The 24,293-nt window shown below is 41.4% G+C and overlaps 2 protein-coding genes across 4 annotated transcripts in view; one reads left to right on the top strand and one right to left on the bottom strand.

Annotated features, from left to right (window-relative positions):
- Positions 1–3,264, top strand: part of LOC115372375 (equilibrative nucleoside transporter 1-like) — a 33,835-nt gene extending 30,571 nt beyond the window's left edge. For both annotated transcript variants that reach the window (XM_030070218.1, XM_030070221.1), the window contains exons 12-13: positions 97–296; positions 497–3,264. In XM_030070218.1, coding sequence (XP_029926078.1) covers positions 97–296; positions 497–608 — 312 coding nt within the window. In that variant the 3' untranslated portion in view covers positions 609–3,264. The remainder of the gene's footprint in view (positions 1–96; positions 297–496) is intronic.
- A 345-nt stretch (positions 3,265–3,609) lies between these two features.
- On the bottom strand, positions 3,610–24,293 carry atl2 (atlastin GTPase 2). Of its 2 annotated transcripts, XM_030070217.1 has the most exons (15): positions 24,114–24,293; positions 17,877–18,061; positions 16,850–17,062; positions 13,114–13,248; positions 12,756–12,860; positions 12,598–12,648; positions 12,441–12,497; positions 12,084–12,176; positions 11,602–11,740; positions 11,178–11,305; positions 10,410–10,466; positions 10,207–10,278; positions 8,719–9,150; positions 7,903–7,917; positions 6,024–6,743 (listed from the first exon to the last, which is right to left on the bottom strand). In XM_030070217.1, exons 1-15 carry the CDS (start codon positions 24,184–24,186, stop codon positions 6,612–6,614), a joined length of 1,887 nt encoding a protein of 628 aa, XP_029926077.1. In that variant the 5' UTR covers positions 24,187–24,293; the 3' UTR covers positions 6,024–6,611. The 2 variants fall into 2 exon arrangements, with proteins under 2 accessions (XP_029926076.1, XP_029926077.1); XM_030070216.1 differs by lacking the exons at positions 6,024–6,743; positions 7,903–7,917 and adding an exon at positions 3,610–6,009 and having other exon boundaries at positions 24,114–24,288.

The raw sequence follows: 24,293 nt of genomic DNA on the forward strand, positions 1-24,293 counted from the left end.
AATTGTTTATTCAAGCTATGAACAGTGGTAGGAAAGCTGCTTCATTGCTGTTACTGTGGTTGATGATGGTGTTTCTCTCTCTCTTTTTCTCTCCAGCCGGGGAAAGACAGTATGTGGCTGCCTGCCCTGGTCATTCTGCGCATCGTCTTCATCCCTCTCTTCATGTTGTGTAATGTCCAGCCACGTCACTACCTTCCTGTGCTGTTTAACCACGACGCCTGGTACATCATCTTCATGATCCTCTTCTCCTTCTCCAACGGGTACCTGGCCAGCCTCTGCATGTGCTTCGGACCCAAGTAAGGACTACACACAGCCACACCTTGCTCTTATATTCAGTCATGAATGGCATAAGGTACAGAGAATGAGAGATTTTTGAACAATGCAGCGAGTGACCTTTTTGTATTTTTGAATCATGCTGTACTTGATCACAAACACTATGTTGCATGATGAAGTGTCCAGTCCTGACGAGTTTTGTCCCTCTGGTGTCTCCGAACAGGAAGGTGGTGCAGCACAATGCGGAGACGGCGGGAGCCATCATGGCCTTCTTCCTGTCCCTCGGCCTGGCGCTGGGTGCGGCGTTATCATTTGCCTTCCGGGCCATGATCTAAAAACTCCCTTAGATCCACCATCTAGACTAGAAACTAGAGATCCCACCCACCAAACGTGACCTTTAAAGCTAACTTGACTTTTGGTAGAGTGTTGGGTTGTCTAGTTCCCTGGATGTGATACGAGTCCACATGGTGGTGAAATATCCTCATTAGTTGCTCTGTGCTCCTTTTGGGCTGCTAATCCACAGTACCGTGTTTCCCTCTCTCCATTCACTTCCATAGTACCCATTTTTTCATGCAATTACAACAGGCAGATCTATTTCAGTTCCAATTCAAATAGAAAAATAACAAGAAAAGATCCATCCAAAGATCCTCAGAAAAACCTGCACCAGTATTTGTTGTTTTATATTGGCAGTAACTGCTTTGTTCGCATTTGTTTACATGCTCAAAGAGTTCTTTTGGGAGCTGTTTTTCCATTAAAGTGAATGGACAGAGACAGATACAGTATTGTGGATCAGCACGGAGCAGCTGAAGGGAATGTTTTGTCACCATATGGACTTGTAACACCCAGTGAACTATACCAAAGTTTAATTTAGCTTTATTAAAGGAAAGCCCTGAACAAATGGACGAGCAGAGGTCATTTCCCCAGCAGCCTCCGAGTAAAAGTGGAGAACAAGAGCGAACTCACTGATGGTTTTGTTGCTGTAAATCGAGACCAGAGAAGCCAAGCGTAGTGTTCCAGAAATGTGCAGCACAGACTGTTCTCACTCGGCCATCCTGGCACCGGTATAAGCTGAAAAATGTTGATAAATGTTTCTGTTCAGAAAGCAGGAGAGCACATGAACGCGTGCTCGCCTCCATTTTAGGACAGCTGCTAAATTGTTGTTTTCCCTGTTGATGCCACTTACTGATGTATGTTCAAAACAGTTATTCTTCTGAGATAAGTTGACGAAAAAACACTCAAATAAGTGAATCAAAACCAAAGTAGGTATGAACTCAAATTAGAGTCCTTAGTATTTTAAGCTTGTAGAAAACTGTCCAGGCATTATGAGCAATTGCTATTGATAATTCTATATACTGAATGCAAAAAGGTACAAATAACCCCACAAGGTACAAACCCCATGAAAACTAGTTGTAGTTGTACATAATCTGAGCAAGTGGGAGATAATTGCATGTGGAAAAATTGAATGTAGTCTAGATTTTTTCACACTGGTATTTTGTTTGATCATATCTTTTGTACACATTCACACTTACATGTCCTGAAGCAAATTTATTACACAATCACAAGTGCAGTGCTTAAAACACTACTGAACATTTTTCCATGAGCTTTAAAAATACTTGGAGCTCTAATCTGACTTCAGAATAGGTTTTAAAACAGTCTGTACGTGGTATGCACTCGTAATTGTGGAATAGCATTTGTTATGTAGAATAGACTGTAGATAGATCTGTAGAGAGATTGTGTGTGTGTGTGTGTGTGTGTGTGTTTGATGTTTCCTAAATGCCATCAGACCATCTGAACCATGTCATCCTCACGGGGCGAGGTCAGTCCAGGCCACCTATGCATACTGGATAGTTTCCTGGAGCCAAATTCATTTCAAAACAGTTCTTAACACAGTTCTATTGTTACTCACATTATGAGTTGTTGTTTTTTTAATCACATTCTTTATGTTGAATGGGGCTATGGGGCTCATGGATTCAGATTTGGGATTTCCTGGGCTGGTCCACAAAAACTTTAATTTTACTTTGTATGAAACGACAGCAATATTATGACCTTGACCTGCTGCACTTGTTCAGTGCAATCGAACCAAATATGGAAAGTAAAAATGGAAAAATTAACTTTTTTAGATATGTCTGCTGTGCTCTGTCTCTTGTATTCCTCCTTGTCACGTTCCATCTTAACCTCGACTCGGTTCTCCTCTGTTCCCGAACGTCCCTGCACCGGATAAACGATTTATCAAAGAATGTAAGGAGGGCTGAATCAAAGCGATGGGGCTTCCAGCTCAAGCAGTGCCAGCTGTGTTGTCTTGGTGAGTGTTGTTGTTTGCTGTTCACTATTTTTAGACGTTTTACCTGCCTGGGTGGATGCCAAGTGTCCTGGTGCTTTTCACTTGCTTCAAACAACTTCAGAGTTAAGGTCACATTTTCTGTCTAGAGAATTGTACTGCAGCTCACGTGTGAAGTCTCTTCATGTTGTAGTGTCTTCCTGCAAGAGATTCTGTATCAGTATGTATTATTTCAACAAATAAGAAAAATGTATGCAGCTATTAATGACAAAGTGTGCCATTGATTTAACTGAGCAGACGAGAGGATTTAAAGGTGTCAAAATCTCCCTTTCGTTTGAACTCTTGAATCTGTGCCGTTTCTCATCTCTTTTTTTGTATGAGAGGTAGTTTTTAAGTTGTTTTATCTGGTTTGGTGCAAGAGCTGCCATTCATCACTTGGCTTTCGGTTGTTTTTCTGAATGCATTTTTATTTTTGGTGTTTTTTTTTTTTTTTTTTTTTGCATTTGAATGCTTTTTTTAAAGTCTCAATTTGTTGTAAACAGGAATATTCACAATACCATCTGTATATGTCCTAACAGTCTTTTGTTTATAAGCACAATCATGGTGTTTTTCCATCCTGTATATAGTGTGGTATTGAACTATCACACAGATATCAAAATGGATCTTAATGTAACCTCAAACAGTTGTGATCTGAAAATAAAATGCTGTATTTGTAAGAATCTGCCTCCCCCTGCTGGTCAGTTTTGGTAAACACAGTGCACAACCTGCCTGCAGCTGGTGTTTTCAGTCCAGAGGCCAGAAACTCACATGACAGCTGGACTGGCTGATCTCTGCCTCTGCATGTGACTCAATAATGAAATGAACTGTCCCAAATGAGAAGTGAGACTGTGTCCTCATTGTTTACAGTGATCTTCCCCTCTGCTTGGCATCACCAGTGACCTTCCCTGAACTGTCCACCGCTGTTTCAGTGCTGCCTTTGTGTGCACTGAAATGGAGGGATTTAATGTGGTCAAACTGAAACTACAAACTTATGCTTTGAAATAAGACAAAGAGCCAGATTCATTGTATGGATGATTTATTCTTAAGGTAAACATTTTATTCAAAAATAAATTACCAGAAACAATTTTAAAAGGCAGACAAAAGATAGTATCTCCAACCCACTCGTCACATTCAACAAAGCTTTTCCCAGTGGAATCCAAATGATAGGGCCGTGTGTTTTTACTTAATGAAAGAGAGCTAAAGCAAAACCTACAGCAACAACTTAAGTCTTTTACAAACCACAGATTGAGTTCAAGTTGATCAGAGAAAAAGAAAACAAGAGCCACTGTCAACAGATTTAACTATAAAATTTATACAAAGTTTATTTAAATATTTGATCTGACATACACACCCAGTTTAATACACAAACACACAGAATGAGACTGTACATGACTGGCATTTGAGGCAAGACAGTTGTGGATGGAATTGGTACAGTAGAGCTTAGACAAAACTGATATGGCCATTAGTGGAAGTGTTGAACCTAAAACAAATGGGCACATTTCTTTCATCTTTAAGGAGCCGAGATTTAGTCAGGGCAATTTAGGAGGGAGGTCCTATCGACTTGTGAGGGAATAACACGTTTGATTAAATTGCCTTGGGGAAGCCCGGCTCTCAGTGAGGGGGTTCAAGATCAATTCTCAAAGTCAAGTCGCTTGACTGCAATTTATCTTTTCCCACTTCCTTAGATACACTGCAAGGTAAGGTGTTCATTCAGAGGCTACAGAGCCTGCAGCTGTTATTCATACATAAATACAGCTTAGCCCCACACAAAAATATCCTTTGGAGAGTTACAAAGAAGACATCCATGGCTAGAAAAACCTGTTGCCAGCAAGTTGGACAGTAGGATTACAAGCTGACAAAGATCAGTATCCCTAAAATCTAAGTATCAACACAAATATAACCTGGGAGACCCTCAGACTCAGACAGGATGTGCTCAGTGAAACCGACCCATAAGTTGCTGTAAGTGGGGGTTCCCAAAAGCGAGCAGCATCACTGAGGCTGTAAGTGCTACAGATGCTATGAGAAACTGGAGCAAGAGAAAGTGGCTTTAATGAGAAGGCAGTTGAACCAAAAAAAAAAAAAAAAAAAAAGTACAAAATGACAATCCCCCTGGCTTGCTGACTAACAGAAGCCTGGGTTCTAAAAGGTCTTAGCTAGCTTAATACTACAAACACAGGAGCTCTTAACACCATGCAAAGGGCCAAACTCTGGCAGGTCCACTACTAAACACGCTAAGGCCAGATAAAACATGTCAGTTCTTCTAAAACAAAGCCAGCTGAGAGGCTCAAGGCTTCCTACGGTCCTTCTCAGGTTCACACTCAAAATATTAAAAGAGGAAGAACAAACACACAGGTCTTGTCTAGAACCCACTGTAAGATTATACATGTACACTCTGGTCTACACTCCTTCCACACTTGGTCTGCAAAACTGAATGAATGGAGGCAAAAAGATGCAAATACATCCTAGTAGGTCAGAAGAAAAAAATACAGGGTTGCTATCTTGAGTGCACCCTTCCATTTAATACAGAGCTGGGTGAGGAGACTCAGCAGCTCTCTGGTAGTCAGTCAATATGGCCCAGCTTGTGCATTCACGGCAAGGTTCCAGTCAATTTCCTGTCAAACTCAGTAAAACGAGCAAACAGATCATGTTAAAAACTGAATTTCATCCCCAAGATTAGCTTTTTAAGTTGATGAGTCACTTGTGCTCACAGGAAATTTGCTTAAGTGAAAGTAGAATAAGCCCCAACACCGCACTAGCTGGTCATTTTCAGAGAAGACATTGATATTGTTTAAATGCATGAACAGTATTTCAGTTTGCATCCAAGTGAATACAGCTGCTCACAGCTGTGGCAGTTATCCCTGATTTACCGCTGAATCCTAAAGCGAGCGCTGTCAGCGTACTGCTGGATGTCAGACATGTAGTAGTGTATAATTTTGATGTGAAGGTGTGAGTGTCTGCATACAGAATGTTACAATAACCAGCCTCTGCTGATGCATCTATCACAACATGGCACACTGGAGAAGACTGATCCTCAGGTCCTGCTCTGGTAAGAGGCAACGCTGGCTTCTCTGCGGTCCTCTGGAGGAGTTTCTCCTCTGAGGCACTGGGGGGCGATGCAGAGCAGACAGCCTACAGGTCCACTACAGCAATTAGAGAGAGGGAGGCAGAGAGTGGGTTGCAATTGGCATTTGGGAAAAGAGGGTCAAACTTTGGTTTTGAACAGTTCCACAGTTCACTTAACACATGGAGCGAGTGGGCAAGAGGGTGACGGACACGAGGGGAGACGAAGACAAGGAGGGTCAGTGTGTCTTTAACTTGGTGTGCTGCGCGCCCTGTTCTGTCAAGCTGGCTTTGATAGAGTTAACCACTGTCTGTCTGACGTTGTCTTCCATATAATGTTCACTTAGTGGCTTCAACACCTGCAGGACAGGAGAGGAGAGGAGGGAGATGGAGAGAGGAAAGGCAAGGAGAGGTAGAGGAGAGGTGGTTGAAAGGAGAGGAGAGACAAACGAGGATTTTACATTAGAACCATTCAAAGTAACTGATTTAAAGACAAAAAGGGACAAAGAAACTGAAAGAAAGTAGGTTATGGGGGAAAAAAGATAAACAAAAAGAGCACATACTAGAAGCAACCTTTACAACCTTTTAAAACAAAACAAAAACACCACAATGGCCTCACAATCTCAACTAAAATGTCTTGCATCATGGTAACTTAAAAGACCCAGAAAAGACTTCCATCCATCCACACCACACTAATTAGAATAAGATTTAAAAACCGTTGGGGTAATCTCCATGTCCTTGTGATCCTGAGATGGGCCTGGCCTGCCGGGGTTCAAGTACATTCACTGAAGTGAAGAGGGCGCCTGCCGATCTGTGCCCTCCTTACTGAGGGTAAAAGTAGTCAGAGCAGCCCGTCTGGACTTAAAACGAATAATTAAGAAGCCAGCATTATGCAGAGGATTCAAGATGAGAAATAAGTTTAACAGCTAGCCAGTGGAGCGAGCAGTCAGTCGGCCAGCAGCTAGTTAGTCTTCTTGTAGTTGTTGTTGAGAGGGGATAGCGCTTTGAGAGTTGCTCCTGGTAGGAATGAAGGAAGGAGAGAGGTGGGCCAGGCCAGGCGACTCCTGACAGGCTCCGATAGCTTCAGAAACACCTGAGAGGACAGCAGGGGGGAGCAGCAGAGTTAAACAGACACATTTAACTGGCACACAGTTACTGCAGTAAAGGAAGAGAAACAGGATTGGAAGGATTTGGAGTGAGGAAAGGGGCTGAACAATACGGTAAAAAAAGGTAATTATTTTGACAGATATTACTATTGCAATATGATTCACAATTTTTATTTTCATTGAAACAAAAACTATAATGATGTATTTTCTGCTGGGGTTTGTACCAGTCAAACATGTTTTCTTATACACTACTCACAAAAAGTTAGGGATATTCGGCTTTCGGGTGAAATTTCAGGATGAACCTAAAATGCATTATAACCTTTACAGGTGAACTTAATGTGACCTTCTGTAAACTTTTGAATGCACATGTCCAACTGTTCATTGTTTCAGTACTTTTTGCACAAGTTGCTGTTCTCTAACAAGGAGTTTAACGGCAAAATTCACATCAGGTGTTTGATGCTCCAGCTCATCGAGGTCGTATCATTAGAGAACGGCTGCTGGAGACAGGGGTACCTCAAATGGAGTGGCCTGCACTTTCTCCAGACCTGCATCCCATAGAAAACCTATGGGATGCATAATACGTGTAGAGGCTCGGAGCTCTGTACCCCAGAACCTCAATGTCCTGAGGGCCGCCCTTCAAGAAGAGTGGGATGCCATGCCTCAGCAGACAATAAGTCGACTTGTGAACAGCATGAGACGTCGTTGTCAAGCTGTAATTGATGCTCAAGGGCACATGACAAGTTATTGACGCTGACATTTTTTGTTGTGGTATATCCACCACTGTTGTTGGCTTTTGTTTCAAGAAATTGTTTTAGATGAGGAAATCACCAATGTATGCTTCTACTTAAATGCCCTACTTTCATAATATCACTGTAGCGTGAACTTTTTATATTTTCCATAAATTTCACACAAAAGCCAAATATCCCTAACTTTTTGTGAGTAGTGTATGTGGAGAATATGATTTGTAGGCCAGGGCATCTCTGTAACAACACAACACTTGTTTGTCAGCCCTAGGGTTAACCATACAAATGAAAATGAAAGAAGGGACATATCGGTTGCTGGGAAAAGAAGAAAAAAAGACAAAAGGAACAGGCAGTAAAGCAGGCAGAGAGGGGGGTCAGAGATACGAGATCCAACACCTCTCACCTTTCTGAGAGTCCTCTGTTTAGCGAAGGAGGGGGGAAGGAAAGGAAGTAGAGGGAGGAGAGGATGAGAGAAAGAGAGCAAAAAAGAGTCTTTTTGTGGTGAACTCTATGAATTCATGAACCTCAATATGAAAACAAATTCAACATCCAACACTTGTCATCTACATAACAGACAAACAACACTCCTGTCTCAGTGTCCACGAAGGCGTCACTTTCTAAACAGTTGGCTCTACAGGTCACCAGCTGACCGGAGGAATGAAGATGACAGAGGCCAAAGAGGATAAAGTGCTGACTTGGGATGCAGTGTGAAAGGAAAGTTAATTGTTGATAAGGTGATGAAAGAAACTCAAAGAACGGTTGTTTAGGCTTGGTGTGATGGATGATGGGATGTGAAGGCTGACTTAAGAAAATAAACATAAGGCCTAAAAACACTGGACAAAAGCTAAAACACAGATGTGAGAGCGGATGTTTTGATCAAGTACACAGCCTGAAAAGGAACTCAGGTAACAACACATAAACACAAACACTACATTTTTATACCTTTGTGGAAAACAAAACTGTAATTTCAAAATGTCAGTCACTAGGCACTTTCTTTAACCCTTGACTTTGAGTTAAACCAGGCACCATGTTAACCCCAACCGTTCCCCACTCCTCAACAGCAGAAATCACTCACTTATAATTCCAAAAGCCTAACATTAGGCTGTCAACAAGTCCTTAAATTTACTTGGCTTTTTACTAGTTTTCTCTCTTAGGAATTTTAAGTTCTCGCTGATATGGATGCACAAACATTTACATCCTCCTCATGCCAGCTACTCACCTGTTCCCAGAGGGTTTCAGCCACAAGGTCTATCAGCGTTCCCACTTCACGGAACTCTCCAGAATACTTCACATACGCCCAGGCGCAGAGAGACAGCAGCGCCAGGCCCATGACCATGTTCGCCAGCGCTGCAAAAGTGGACAGGCCCAAGAACCCCGTCACCCCCGACACCACGTAGGTGACAAACATGACAGCAAAGAGCGTGGCGGGCGTGCGTGCGGCATAGAAGATATTTTTGCCGTCGTTGTGCTTTGAGAAGTTGGCGAAGGCCTCGTCCAGCTCAGCCTCCAGCTGGTTCTGGTAGCGTTGACAGAACTCCTCGCCGCCCATCTTCTTCACTGAGCGGAAGTTCCGCACCGAGCAGCTGCGGAACTCTTCATGGCAGCGCTCCAGGTCGGCCGGGGCGATGTATGGCTTGTCCCCTCCACAGATCTGAGAGGGAAGGGGGAATTGTGATAAGAGTGTGTTTTTGTGTCTTCTGAATGACTGCACTGACATTCATGACGCTTAGGACTTTACTCCATATTACCTAAAGCACAAATGCATATCAGTCAATAGGCCTGCTGTTTGTGGAGAGATGCAAGAGTGACCCCGATGATCAACAAAGGCATCCTTTAACACAGTCATTGTGCTGGTAACTTCTAGTAAATGAAATAATACTGAAATTAAACCATCATGTGTTGTTGGTGAGCCCTTACCAGTGATTCTACACTAACCAATACTGATTGGTCACTGGCAAGATTGTTTAACCTCATTTGTTACAGTGTATTTTACCTGACATTATGTTTGCAAACATCAACTACAACTGAGGAATACAACCCCCAATAATAAACTGCAACAGTTTCTTCTTTATTGAAAACAAACACATCAAGCCTGTATCTTGTTCTTAATTATCATCTTTTAATCAGTTTAAGAGGAGAAGATCATTCATAAGCTGAAGAAACTGCTGCAGTTCATTCTTGGGTGTTGCTGTCCCCTCATCTGAGTCTACTTCTTATTACTTGGAATTTTCTGAAAAGCACCCATCCCACAGAAAGCCAATCTGGCTGCATTATATCATTCCTACTGCATTTGGACATATGTGTCAGTATTATAGTATTTATTTCCAACATTTAGTTGACTTAAAATAAAACAGCAACAAGTGGAACTTATTTTCCAATCATGTAATAGTGGACTTCACCTAGACAGACCACTGCAGATGTACACCAGTGAACAAATGGTATGGACAAACTGTGTTCACAGATGAGTCGCTACTGTAGAGCAGTCCAATTCATGTTCATGTGTTTGTAGCAATAGAAGATTTTTATCTGTCAAAATGACAGATGGTATTTGGAATTATCCCTCAAAGCCTTTAAAACTACGTAGTCAACAAATCCCTGCCTGCTGGTATCCTCTCAAGGATTCTGAGGGTGCCTGGACTTGGGGTTAGACATTTTGGCTTTGAGGACAGACTGCGTGTGAGGAGAGAAAAACCAACCATGTCCTTACCGTCTCCATGTTCTTGCAGTACAAGTCTTTGGCTCCTGCCACAGCAGTCAGATTGTTGGCTTCTGCTGTCGCCTGGTAAACATGAAAGGACAATGTGAGACCTATCCTGTTGCTCTGTCATAAACAAACAGCTATCTCATACCTCAAACAGCAAGTAATTATGATGCACACTTATGAAAATCCCATTCAACACAGAGACTAACCTGCAGCATGGACTTGGGGTGAGGCAGCTCTTCTCCTTGGTAGATCTTTATGTAGGCCTGCAGCAAAGTAGAATAATAACCAATTATAACAATACTAGAAATCAACATAATTGGAAATAGATTCTATCTCTACACTATGACTGTGGCTTTCAAATGTTTTCACAGACTGCTAATATTTTCAAACTGATTTTGATGTTCGTTTAGCCAAAAATGTAAAAAAAAAAAACATAACTAGCCAAGGGCAGCTGAGTGTATTCTCAACATATTGACCATCGTGGATAACCCCTGCCATCCCCTCCATGACATAATAAACAGGCAAAAGAGCAACCTGAGCCACAGACTGATCCAGCCTGCTGCCTTACAGAGCAGCACATAAAATCTTTCTTACCAAGTGCAGTCAAGGTCTATAACTCTGCTCTGACACGATAGTCTTATTTAGTCACTGCCTCACCTACTGTACTTAGCCTATAGTGCCTGAGCCTCTGTGGTCTTCATTGTATTTTAGTTTATTTATTTTACTGCACTTTTCTAGTCTGTTTTAATGTGGTTTTATTGTTTTATTGTGTTATGCGTGGCTGTTTTATGTGCTGCTATGGCATTGCAATTTCCCTGCGGGGATTAATAAAGTTTTTATCTATCTATCTATCATATCAAATACCTTTTAATGAGAGTAATTTGGGGATAATTTTTTAATCCTCCTGTGACCTAACTTTGGGTCTTATCTCAAGCACTGTAGACCTGTTGACTTTTGATAAAAAGCTATGAGACCTTGAAGTACTCCAGGAGATCTCTGCAGGTGACTTTGTTGCCTCCTATCTCCTTTTCCACCAGTCTATCTGGTGCCAGGAGGAGAGGCACCAGCTTTGCAAGCTCCCGCTTGAAATCACTGTCAATGTCTGCAACAAACACACACACACACACACACACACACACACAAACACACACTGTGATGATACTGTAAGGAAGAGATTTTTTAATAAACAGTCATTAGAAACGTGGATATAATGACCAGGCAGGTAAACACAATAACAAAGCAGCTCAGTCTAATCAGTTCAGCAAATTACATCCTTTTAATGGAACACAGCCTTTAAAACCAGGGAAAACTTATAGGGCATAAGCTGTGTGTGTGTGTGTGTGTGTGTGTGTGTGTGTGTGTGTGTGTGTGTGCGCATGTGCGTATCTGCATGCTCACCTCGGAGCCTGCCGTCAAAGTACGGGTTAGTGGCCACTTTGAGCCCAGGGTGAGGCAGGAGGAAGCAGCCAATGTTGGAGAAGCAGGAGTGGATGTGCTTCCTCACGTTCTGCAACTCCTCATGCTGGTTCTGCTTTACCTGGTAAGAAAATACAAAGACGGTATCATGATTGATATGTGAACTGAATCCATTCATGCACACATGACGCCCAACCAAATTAGTCCACACCTGAAAAGACAACATAATTGCTGTGTGTGTTTCTGCCTGTCTTCACATCTATGCACAGGTGTGGTGCCTTTATCGCAAATAATTGCACAGGTCACACACACTTGCTTTTCCAGTTGATGTGCACAAAATATACTGAGCTAGACATTAAAGATAAAAAACACATTTTCTTTGGAATATACAGCACGTTTCCAGAAATCTGCACTGCTACAAATCCACTGTACATTTTCTACTTTGTTTCAAATATTTTCCTTACTTGAAGTCTTCTCTCCAGGAAGGTGTTGCCTCCTTCCAGACCATAGTCGTGTTCGTAGGGGTAACTCCAGTCTCGAATCAGGAACATCAGCGACTGAAACATACAACCAGCATCACAGACAAGATGAGGCATATATTTGCTTATGAAGGCATAATTACAGCGAACATACCTATCATAACATCACTACCTGACATACTGATGGCAATTACTAATCACAAACGTTAAATCTTTTCCGTCTGAGGAAAACAAGATCGATTTTTACTTTTCCCCAATCAGTATCAGCATAATCACTGTTTCAACAAGAGTGGAGCGTTTGTGCTCACACACACATACACAAACATTCAATAAAACCAGTACCTGGAAAGGTTTCAGGTAAATCTCCTCCATTGCCAACCGACCATATTCTGTGAAGAGCTACAAACAAGAGACAAAATTACAAAGTGCAAACAAAGATATTGTAACACGCTTTCGTGAGACTCGACTGTTTCCTTAGATGAGACATAGTGATGCTGACCTGCAAATGTTGGAGGTCGTCTTCCTGTATGTTTTGGGAAAGATTGTACACCTGCAAAAATAAATAAATAAAATAATGGTGAGATTCAGAACTATTGAGAGGGAACACAAAAGCATAAGCAAAATTTCCACTCAGATGTCATATGCTTTCACTTGCACCTGTACAGAGCTCGTCATTGTGCTGAGGGCAAACACAGTGGCACAGTCCTTGATGGTGGATTGGCTGTCAAACGCCCCCTGGGTGTCAACTAGCAGTACTGCAACCTGGTGGGACGAGATTTAGTTTAAGCAAAATGCATCCAACTTCAATGAGACATTTGTATCTCCAGTGCGTTTGCTGGTTGTTTGTAAATGTGTGCACAAGATGAATGAGTATCTCACAGACGTCAGTCCTGCCAATGGTGAATTTTTAGATGATCAAAACCTTTGATTGTGTACACCGAAATTTCGCAATTACGAGTAAATCTTAGGAGTCATCTTACTGCACATCTGATAAGCATCCATTGGCAGTGCCTACCTTTGTGCCATCGGGTTTGTCGACCACAAACACTTTGCTCCAGACCTGGATGCCTGTGGTCTCCCTCTCACAGCCTCCTCTCCAGGTGAACCCTGTCAGTGGCTCATCATCTCCTCCAATCCATGAATCACTTTCCTACAGGAGAACAGACAGAGAGAGAAAGGGAGGAGAGAGGCAGGGACGGGCCCCAATGGGAGGATAGGAAGGAGGATGAAGAAATGGATGAGAAAATGAGGGGACGGGGTGGGTTGACAGGATAGGGGGGAGGCAGAGCGTGAAGGGTAGAGGAGGAGGAGATTGTGCAGAGAAGGTGGACAAAAGGTGGCATGAGAGAAAAGAGGAAGTGTAGAAGTAAATCCAGGGCATGGGTCAACGCACTCAAGTTCACCAGAGTGATTAATAAGTGCAGTTTCACAGATAACAAGTGCAGAAATTTTTCCTTAAGCAATTTGCCTCACTTTAGAACATTGTGGAGAAGAACAAAAACTAACATTTCACCAAAAGCTGTTTTTGTCAAGGACTGGTAGTGTAAAATCTGATTAGTTTTTGTTAATTCAATTTGGAATGCACTTCCCCATTTACTCCACAGCAGGGCACTGTGGCATCACACTGAGTACCAGCTAAACTATCATCACAATGGGGTAGTGTTTAGAAACCACATTTCATTCATTGGTTTAATGTGTTTCATACTGATCTGTCTACAGCTGTTACTGTATAATGAAAGACTAAGTGGCCACTGCAGCTTCAGGTTTCAATTTCTGACTAAAAGGCAGACATGACATCAAGCATCAAGTAAGAGAAGCTAAACAGATGCCAGCAAAGGGCTTCATGTCTATAATTTATCAAATCTCTTTTTAGCGACTATTTACACTGTTAAGCAGTCTGTTCACTTAAGATGGGAACACAAAAAAGTCTTTAAGTGAAAACAATACTGACACTGGCAGTATTTACACAGACAAGCACGGCGATCCACTGACCACAATTTGAAAATGTTTAGACAAGCTTCTTAAGCAAATTATTGATTTGCATATTGATTTGAATGCACACAAACTGGTTCTAAGAGCCCTAAGCCCCACAGCACACTTTTACTGAACAAGCAACTTTCATTTTAACTTTAAATTACAATAATTAAAGATAATACTGTCACATTTTGACATGAGACTGAGTATTGGGAAATTACCCGTGATTTGTGGTAACAGAAATAAATGATCTTGCTTAATAACAAATATTCATATCCCACTTGACACAAAAACAATGTAGACAAACTTGTGAAAACTATGCAATCTTGCTATTAAAATGTAACATTAACTGTTGCAGAAGATACAGCTTAAAAAAAGTAGCATGGCATGAGAAAGTTGCATCAGTGTAACAGTGTTAGACTTGAATAAATGCCCACATTCATGCTTGCCAACAGCTGTGATGAAAGGGTCATAAACACTACTCAGCCTTTTCTGCTTGGTATTTTGTGTGTCTGTGTATGCGACTGAATGAGAGTGAGTGAGTGTAAGGTGACCTCAGCTGTGTGTCCATCCAGCTGCTGCTAGACGATCTAAAGGACTGGCTGTTGATACTTTGACTTGTATGGGTGACACACAAGTGACAGCAGATGAACAGATGTGCACAAGGGAGTATTGTGTATGTGTTTGGGTGCATGTGTAGGTAGGCAACACACTGTTTTCACTGAGCAATGCATATTTAAAAATTTTGTTTCAAAGAAGAATAATTATATCGGCAAATTACACACTACGTCATGTATTTTCGTCAGTTTAAGGTGGTGAAAAGTGGGGAAACACATCAGTTTCATAGTTCATTCATCACAGTCTAATACAGCCTGTTTTGACCCGTCATGGAATTTGACAAGCAAACGCTTATTCTCCTCTTATTTTGAAAGAGCTGTAAAATCCTAACTGTAATAACAAGAAACCCAAGTGTTGTGGAGCTACAAATTACATAATCTGAGTTTTATGGCAACATACAGCACAGTGCTATTAAGCTCCCCAATTAAATTATGTACATCTATAAAATATAATACATCTTAATATAATGTAATTTCACACAACATCAACAATTATTTATTTTTGGCGTGTGGCCCTCCATCCACATTAATTTTTGGCCCTTCATAGTAAAGAATTTGGGCACCTCTGTTCTGATGCATTAATCAAAATCAACACTGTTTAAGACAGGCACTCCTATTCTGAAACACTGAAATACTATCTGCCTTGTTGTGCCAGCTCCAACACACTCTCACCAGCCTCTCACTGCATGTGTTTCCCTGATGCCCATATGTTGAATTTAGCATTCTCACCGGCACTCACTGGCAAAGTTAAACTCCATGAGATGAAACATGATGCACCAGCCTTTGCATGCTAAGTATTAGCACATATACCATTACTGGTTATCATCTCACATACTGTACTTATTGATCTAACCTACTTGCTGAGTTTACACAAGCTAAAGTGGCTGTACATGATATACAGGATGAAGCCCCACGGGAACATTACACCATTCAGCTTTCGTCTTGCTAAGCACATATGCAGAACTTATATCCAAAACTGAGTAACACCCAAAACCTTTGGAAAAGCAAGGCATTTTGTTGTATGATTATGCAGATAGCAGGATATATGAGTGCAGTAACAGCAGACTGTCAGACTGGAGGTATGCACAGCAAGGTCCAACAGCTTCCTACTAAACTGACACCAGTCTGAGGCACCTTTGTTTATAATAATCATTTCTCTGTTTCATTTTTTTTTTTTATTGTTCATTTGAATTGCTGGATGCTGTTCTGTAGGTTTGGTGGAGGACTTCTCTGATGCCAGTGCAGAAGCAGGTGCATGAACACTGACTGGACTGCATAGGTTACCAAGGTCCAATGAAAGTGTTATCCTCTCAACTGATTCTGAACACAAGTGCAGTTAAACTTATTCCCCTTGTTTATTCGGTCCTCCATACATATTCTGAGGGGAGAGAAATTTATTGTGACCCCCTTAATATACTAGAGGGAGTAGTTGATAAATTTGGCTTTTACTGAAGCCTTTTGGCAAAACAATCAGCATGTCCAGTAACAAATGCTTTCAAATGTGGGTACAGCTGTATTTGGTGTCTTGATAACTTATTCATTCACAAGATCAATGTTTATATTTTCATCTGCCACTGTTTTTCTGGACTTAGGACTTTGCACAGGCTGAGTGTGCCATCATCCAACATCCTGCCCACAGATTAAATAACCCAATCAAAATGCCACAACATCCAAGTTATCAGCGACTAGCTGTACAAAGCACCAAGACTTCTGTCTAAGCAGCTGAGTGAAAAACTGATTCATGTAACCTCTTCAACATGCCATGCCACTCAGAGAACATGTTGGATTTATCACTTACTGACATGCTGGTATTCTGAATGTCTGAAATGCATACTGACAGTGTATTACGGCTTGTTCTACGTAGATTTAGTAAATAACTAGGCCTATATCAAGAACACTGAATACAAATTGTCACATAATTTCTTTAAGCCATCGGCATGAGACTCGCTTTGGAATTTAATTTCTCTCACCATCTCCTTTTACAGACACAATACACATACAACTCACACACGTCACACATACTTGCCCAGCCAGTGGAGGACAGATATGCTACCTTTACCCCAAGCATCAGGTCAGACTCTTTGCCAAGTGGATTGACCTGACTGACATCTTGTTTTCAGACATGACTGTTGACCGCTTTGTCACTATTAACCATCTCACCTGGTTGTGCATGTAGCGGAGCATGAAGTCCAACAGGAAGGACTTGCCCTTGCGAAAGGCCCCGGCCACAGACACAACCACCACATTCAAGTCCTTGATATGAGGCTGCAGCAGGATCTTCTCCAGTGCTGCTGCGTCCAGCTCAAAGCTGTGCTCATCCTCATTGGCCAGGACAATTTGGACGGGACCGGCCTTGTCTTCTTCAACTGCAGCCTGAGGACAAGAGGGGTTTTAATCAGTTGTGGTATTTCCTGGCTTTGAGAATGGCTGAAGGGATAACACTGCTGATAAGGAAGAATTATTTTGCAAGGGACAGGGAATTTAAGTAAGATTAAGATCACACAACAAACAGGGGGGAAATAAGGCTAGTTAACAGCATCTGGAAGCCTGAAATAAAAAAAAAAGTGAATCAAACTCAATCATCAGCCTTACATAAGGATAAGACACCAAATTAATATTCAAAATTTTCACTTATAAGTATTTTGAGTGAAGATTCAAACTCAGTATGTGCTGTGTATGTGTAATTCATATTCAGTATAAATGGCCGGTCAATACACAGCACAGAGAATAGGAGACATCTAAAAGGACAGAGGTGGTTTTGGTCAAAGACAGAAAGAAATGCCTTTTCATTTGATCTTCCAAATGTTTAATCTCAAATGTATGCTTTATTAAGTGCTCAGGAGGACAACATCGATAAGCTCTGTGTGTAATGTTTGTTTGTTTGTGTGAGATGCTTTTTGCCACATTCGGTGCTTAAGGGAATAACAGTATCAACATTCAACTGCTAGTAAATACAAAGCAAATCTATTTAATATAGAGTATCTGATCCCTTGCTTCTTTTGCAGTGCTTGCATATTTTCCTCCTGTATTCTACTGTAAGGCTTTAGTCCTAAACCAACCTTTAGACTGTAACTCATGCCAAACTTGAGTCTCCCTTTAGATGTGCAGTTTCAGACACATCAGCTCTTGGTTACATGCTGCATACATGCTTGTGAACAGATGATTTCAGCAAGAAATTATACTTTACTTTTTTCTCTTCGATTTCTTCCTCCGCTGAGGGGGTGAGGCTGGCATTTCTGCCTGAATCTGAGACCTGTGTCCTGAACAGCAGTGTCTGGCCGCCGTCTTCTTCATCATCCAGGAGTTCAGGCCTGGCTACAGGAGGCCTCTGCTTATGCCGTAAAATGGGGACATCTTCCACACCACTTACCCCTTTAGATAAGAACACAGATTGTACAGAGAGAGAGAGAGATAGCAATTCCTTGGTTAGGTCAGAATATGACAATAGGCGTAAAGAGAGAAAAAGCAGGAGGAAGGTAAAGAAGAGTCAAAGTAAAGGCAAAACCACTGGCACTCTCAATGTTGGCTTTCCTAATGGTGAATGTGTTTACTTTTGTGCAGAAAATGGGCTATCATGCAGCAAAAGGAACACAGGATGCCCTATATGGGTCAAATTGTAGATGGGAGTGATTCCAACATTCTGTGCCGGGCTACATGTCGTTACCCATTCTGGTCTACCCATCTAGGTCAGGCTCAGAAATAGGCTTGTGCTGAAATCACAAAGGGTTAGGGAAAAGGACAGGAGGGAAGAAAGTTAAGAGAATATTAAGACTGAGAACTGGGCATTTCTTTTCAGCAAGTTTGATCTTAATGTAAAAGTCTTGCTCTTGCATTTAAGGAGTGTATTCCATCTAGAGATGTATGTTTGCTTCAACACTTCCAAAGTATCAGGGTGGTGATTTTTTTTTGTTTTGTTTTGTTTTTTGGAGGGGTTGGGGGTCTGCAGTGTAATGAATAAAACAACATTTACAATTGGTAGCTGAAATTATAAGACAAATAACACAGACCTCATAGCGACCACCATATCTCTTGACTTTGATAGACTGGTTTCCTAGAACGATACTGACTTCAAGGAAATAAAAATATCTTAATTATTCTCCCTTCTCAGGTTCTAGCTCGACCTGTCACGGTTACAATCATAACTTAAATTTCCATGGCATTTCCAAAATATATATTTACATATTTCACCATTTTCCAAAGTATTTCAAGTCCTGGAATACACATTTTCATATTCCATGACCATAGAAACTCTGGCATTAATACACTAACAATAATAATACTAAAAATAAATTCTTCTTCTTCTTTTTCTTATCATCATCATCATCAATAATAATAATAATAATAGACAATAACAATACTTAAAATTATTATTATTATCAATAATAATAATAATAATAACTCCAAGTTTAAAAGAATATTAAAGCTGTATATATTATACTATATATCATAGCTGTAAAATAACTTTTTAGCGCTGTGGAACGTACCATTAGTGCTTGGTGTGTTGCCAAGATACTAAGAGTCTTGGAAACAGCCCAGATGCTTTGTCTGGTATATTATTAATGCCCAGCCAAGAGTGAATTATTTCCACACCTCCTTTCCGGGTGTGGGAACGACTGACAGAGGGATAAAGATGGCACTCCCTGATGTACAATACTCACGGCACAGAGTCCACTGAACAGGTGGGACAACAAGCATTGAGCATTGCTCATTCAGACTTTTAAAGTGACTAGCCATCCAACCATATTAGGTTGTAGTGCCCCAATGGGTGTCACCAGGTAAGATCAACCCAGGTTCAGCAAATGAACAACATCAATTCCTTCCCATTCCACTGCCATGACCAAGAGAGAAGATTCCATACACATTGTACAGTACATGCTAGTCATTTTCAAGGTGGGGCTGCCTCTCGGCCTCAAGATGTGTTGCTCTAAACCACCAGAGAAGAAAACTAGACTGTGCAGAGAGGGCAACATAGGGTCAGCTAAATTTTGCTGTAATGTCATCTTCCTCTGTGCCAGTTCCAACAGCTTTCGAGTAAACAAATTCTGAACACCTATCAGGTTGGCACACAACAAACACCAACTGCCACAAACACACTAACAGCAGTAGCTCAGCATGGGACGCAGCTAGGTTGCATCATGTGGCTACAAACAGATTATGTATCCTCCGGTGGACACACAAATGTTGCTCATCATCTGAAAATGAAGCTAAGTGATGTAGGTTACGTGTTAAATTTTTATACACAGAAATATCTGGGCAGCATATGTACTTGTTTGGAAATCAGAACCCATTGGTTCTCATTCATGAAAGGTTAGCAAAACAAATTTGTGCATAGAATGTTACAAAGAAATATACACAATTTTTGCAGGATATTTAAACTTAATTTAGTAGCTCCAATTTATTTTATATATATATATTTTATATGTGTAAAGCATTTTTAAACTCCGTCTTTCATCTATTATGTCCTTATGTCCAAGTATCGTAACTGTTAATGATGATTCTTGATGTTAAAAAGGCTGCTTTCAGTGTATGCCTATTGTACTTTAGCTCAAATTTGAAGCAAGCAATATTTTAAAGAAAATAATTGGATGGGGATGCTATTTAATTTAATGCCTGATAAATGTTCTTTACTCTGTAGTTAGAGATTTAAAAAGGTCAAAAATAAGATTCAGCGCAGTCCCAAATGATCTGGCACTGATTGGTTTGGAAGAACTGCATGGCCAACTCCTATGGCATTCATGTGTCTTTGATTGGTCACGACATACTTTCAGTGAACTGTTTCTTGCAAGGTTCTCCAATAGGATCTAGCAGCACTTACTTGTTCTGTAGTCTCCACTGATCACAACAGAACAACAAATAAAAAACACTGCAAAGTTCCCTATCCTACGGTACAAACATAACCTTCCTCTAAACATTATAATTTAAACTACTTAATCTATTGGAGCTATAATGCAGAAAAGTTAAGATTTCATACAGATAAGCCTACCATTTAAACAACATGTGGACTTTCTGGACCCTGAATAACTTCTGACCCCTGAGTAGACAGGACTGGTGAGAGGGATTCAGGGGTCATTGCCAAGCTATAGAAACACAAGTTAAGCCTATAAAGCAGCTTATTACAAAATAACACTCACACATGACCCCAAATAATGCTATATACTAGTTTAACTACCCTGATCAGAACATAAATTAGGTTTCACACTCCCTGAATTAACGAACAAAACAGGGAGGTCACCAGTGGTCTCCCAAAGATTTTATTTCAAGGTTACGTAGGAGCGCCTTTAATGATATTATACGTTCTTGTTTAGTTAGACATCTCTGAACAGGGTGTTAGCAAATTAATCGCTGGTACTAAAAATTACCAAAGGGTAGCAGGGTGTTTGGGGAGACGTATGCCTCCATAGGCCAGTTACACTCGCTTGCTCAGCACACAAATTAGTCCTGCACATCTCCACAGTTTGTGGCTGCACAGGTTCCCATCAAGTCCAGAGAAGCTCTCAGCATGATGAAGTGGCACTGCAGCAATAGAGGAGATTCACACAAAGACACTATTCTGCTGGGACTGCAAGTAGTCCGTATTGCAGCAGCGGTGTGAGTGTGTGTGTGTGTGTTTTGAGTGTGTGTGAGGGAAAGAGACACAATAAGCATGCAAGGAAGCTAGTCCGCCGGCTGTGTGTTCCAGCTATCCATATAACAGCCAGCGAAAAACCATTACCTCTCCTGATAAGTACTCCTGCACTCACATGTGATTCTGGCAAAGTGGAAGATGCACTATCCCATCCCTCAGCTGGCACAAAACGGGGACAGAACTAAAATTAGCAACCTTATTTCTTATCTTATGGAGGCACCAAGCAGATGTTAACTGGCCTACATGTTTTCTGCTTCCCCTGTGCATGTGAACACACATTAAAACTACAGCATGATCATCTGGTCGTGAAACAAGTACATCACACATGTATTGCACACACATACACACTGTGCTCCTATGTGCACTCAGCCTTGCATGCCTCCACATCTGATTAGTGTCTATCTTTAACTATGCATGGCAAGAGCTAAGAGAGCATCTAAGTTAGCTAACCTACATCTAAGAAGTGTATCCCAAAACAGCTCTCCTCTCCCTAGGCTCATGCACTATATCCAAGTTAGACTTTGATAAGGCCTGGTCCACTTACTAAAACAGCTCTCTCAATATGGGATGTTTTATATTTTTAAAGGGATTTTTTCCCTATCTTTTCAAGAAGCATAGTTGGCAACATCACAGAGCAGGGTTTGTGTGGGAATGGAGCAAATAGTGACCTTTGGGAGTAAATATGAGGCTCCTTGAATCCATTTAGAAATGCTAATGCAAGGAATATACGCTACTCTAACTTGATTACAGGAAACAGTTATATTTTTGGACATTTCAGATTTTCATTTTGAATGTCAGATAAAATACTGATGGTTCTGGTGTTTCCTAGGCAAAGAAAATCCTGACAAGTCATGCAAAATGCTCCTCTGGTCTTTCCCTCCTAACCTCTCCTCCACTATTGCAATGCTGCTGATCAGTGCCAAGCAGGGTTTCAACACCCTCTTCCAGCCTCCTGGCATCCAGGCTACGCATTTTAAATGACTAGGAAAAAAAATAATTCAGTTGGGTAATTTAAGAGCAAATTCTAGGTATATCTGACTATGTTACTTTAACCCATGCAAGACTGCATAGACTGAGCTCACAAAAGACAATGAGGATTTCACCATAGCCTATTGAGATGCAGGCACACTGACTTGCATGCACACTAACACCATCAGACAACTTGACTCGGCCTCTCTGGACACAAGTCAAGCAGGGCAAACATTCAATTGCAGCAAGCAGAGAGATCCGAGCCTGTGCTCCAAGGACAAAGTGCAGATTAAGAACAGCCATATTGACTCTATGTGACTGTAACCATTTCCACAGAGCCAGCTGGCCTGTATGAAAGTGCACCAAAGGGTTGTTATGATCTTATCTCTGTGAAGCTCATGAATTATACACACCTGATAGAGAATGTTTACAAATTATTTACCGCTGCCAAGAGTTGCAAAACTGCCCAGTCCATCGGTTTTCAGAGCAGTATAATAATTAATTATGAAATGCATTATTTTACAGAAGGCTTACTATTTGGGTTTGCTTTTTCTGGTATAGTGAAAACACTGCATTGAGATATAGGATACTTTGACCAGAGCTTTCATTTCCCATACTTGACCACTCCAGTTACCAAAACAAACTGCACTGAATCCAAGTTGAGAGGAGAACATTTTTTATATTTGGGGTGGATCTTTGGATAAATATTTCTCTGGAGGAGTCCTGACACTGATATGCATGTATTTGCATATGGTTCCTAATGTGAAAAGTTAAGTTCTGACATTAAAAAACCTTGATAACCTTGGCCAAGACTGTAGCATGCTTGTTTTTACTTTGAAAAGCTAGCTGCCACAAACATTAAAAGTCCAACATTAAAGTTATATTAGAAACAAGACACTGCAGCTGCAAAGTCAAAGAACTGAAACCCTGTGAGAATCGATTCAAGCAAAGGCATTTGTGCAATCCGTGTCTAAGTACTTTTATTCCAAGATTGCAGAACAGCTCGGCCAACGTGGAACTGACTGCAAGAAAAATAAGCATCAGGTGGCCATGTGGTCTTTGCAGCATCAGTCAAGGAGACACACAAATGTCTGCCTTCATGAGCTGCGGCTTGGATTTAGTTATTTGTGTCCAAAACAAATGTTACGTCCACGTCTGTGTATTTTGTCTCTCTGTGAGGTGGCGTTAAAGCTCTCGTCTCATTTCCTGCTAAAGAAATGCACACAGATCCTCACGAACAGCTTTAGCTGCACCCCGAGGACAAAATTAGCTTCGAAATTAGCTTCAAGTGGATAAGTCTGCTGGCAAATCGGACGGACTAATAATAGTGTATTCAAAAATAACCGACTCATCAGTAGGACAAGAGCCTTTACATGTTGGGTTAAAATTCAGCCTAGATAAGGGGCGCGTTATTTTTTTAAAAAACGAGAAACTGGGATTGCTGTTACAAAGTTCAGAAAAGAGGAGCCCTTTAGTTATATCCGCTGTCCAACCGCACGGCTGGCTAGACAGGACTCAGCAGGCGGTCCGGTGTTGCTCTGAGGGCCAGGTGAAAGTGACGGGCAGCCGGTACACATTAATGTAGTTAGCCGGGTAGCTACTGACCGCTAACACAGCCAGAGAAACACACCATCCACACGGCTCTAGCAGCCGTGCTGTCTACCAGCCGGGCTCTCCGCTCAAACAGACGTTAGGTGCCTGGCTAACGGAAAAGCGAGTTTGTAACTGACAAAAGAAAGGTGACCCAAAACGCCCCACACAGCCTCGAAAACAGCCCCCAACATGTAATTTCGTCGTGGTGTTAAATTTAGTCCAAACAATGAAGCCTACCTTTGTCGGCGACGTGGCTTTTGCAGTTTGTTTCGAAGTGATTTCTGTTTCTCAACCCGCTCACCTCCGCCATCTTGGTCGACTAAAATCAAACGTGGCTGACGTCAAGGAACCTGTTTTCTCTCCTCTTGCCTTCTCGTCAAGTTCACACTGGCCCGACCGACACTGACACTGCTGCTG

Source organism: Myripristis murdjan, chromosome 15 (assembly GCF_902150065.1).
Source record: "Myripristis murdjan chromosome 15, fMyrMur1.1, whole genome shotgun sequence".
In the NCBI taxonomy this organism is placed as follows: Eukaryota; Metazoa; Chordata; class Actinopteri; order Holocentriformes; family Holocentridae; genus Myripristis; species Myripristis murdjan.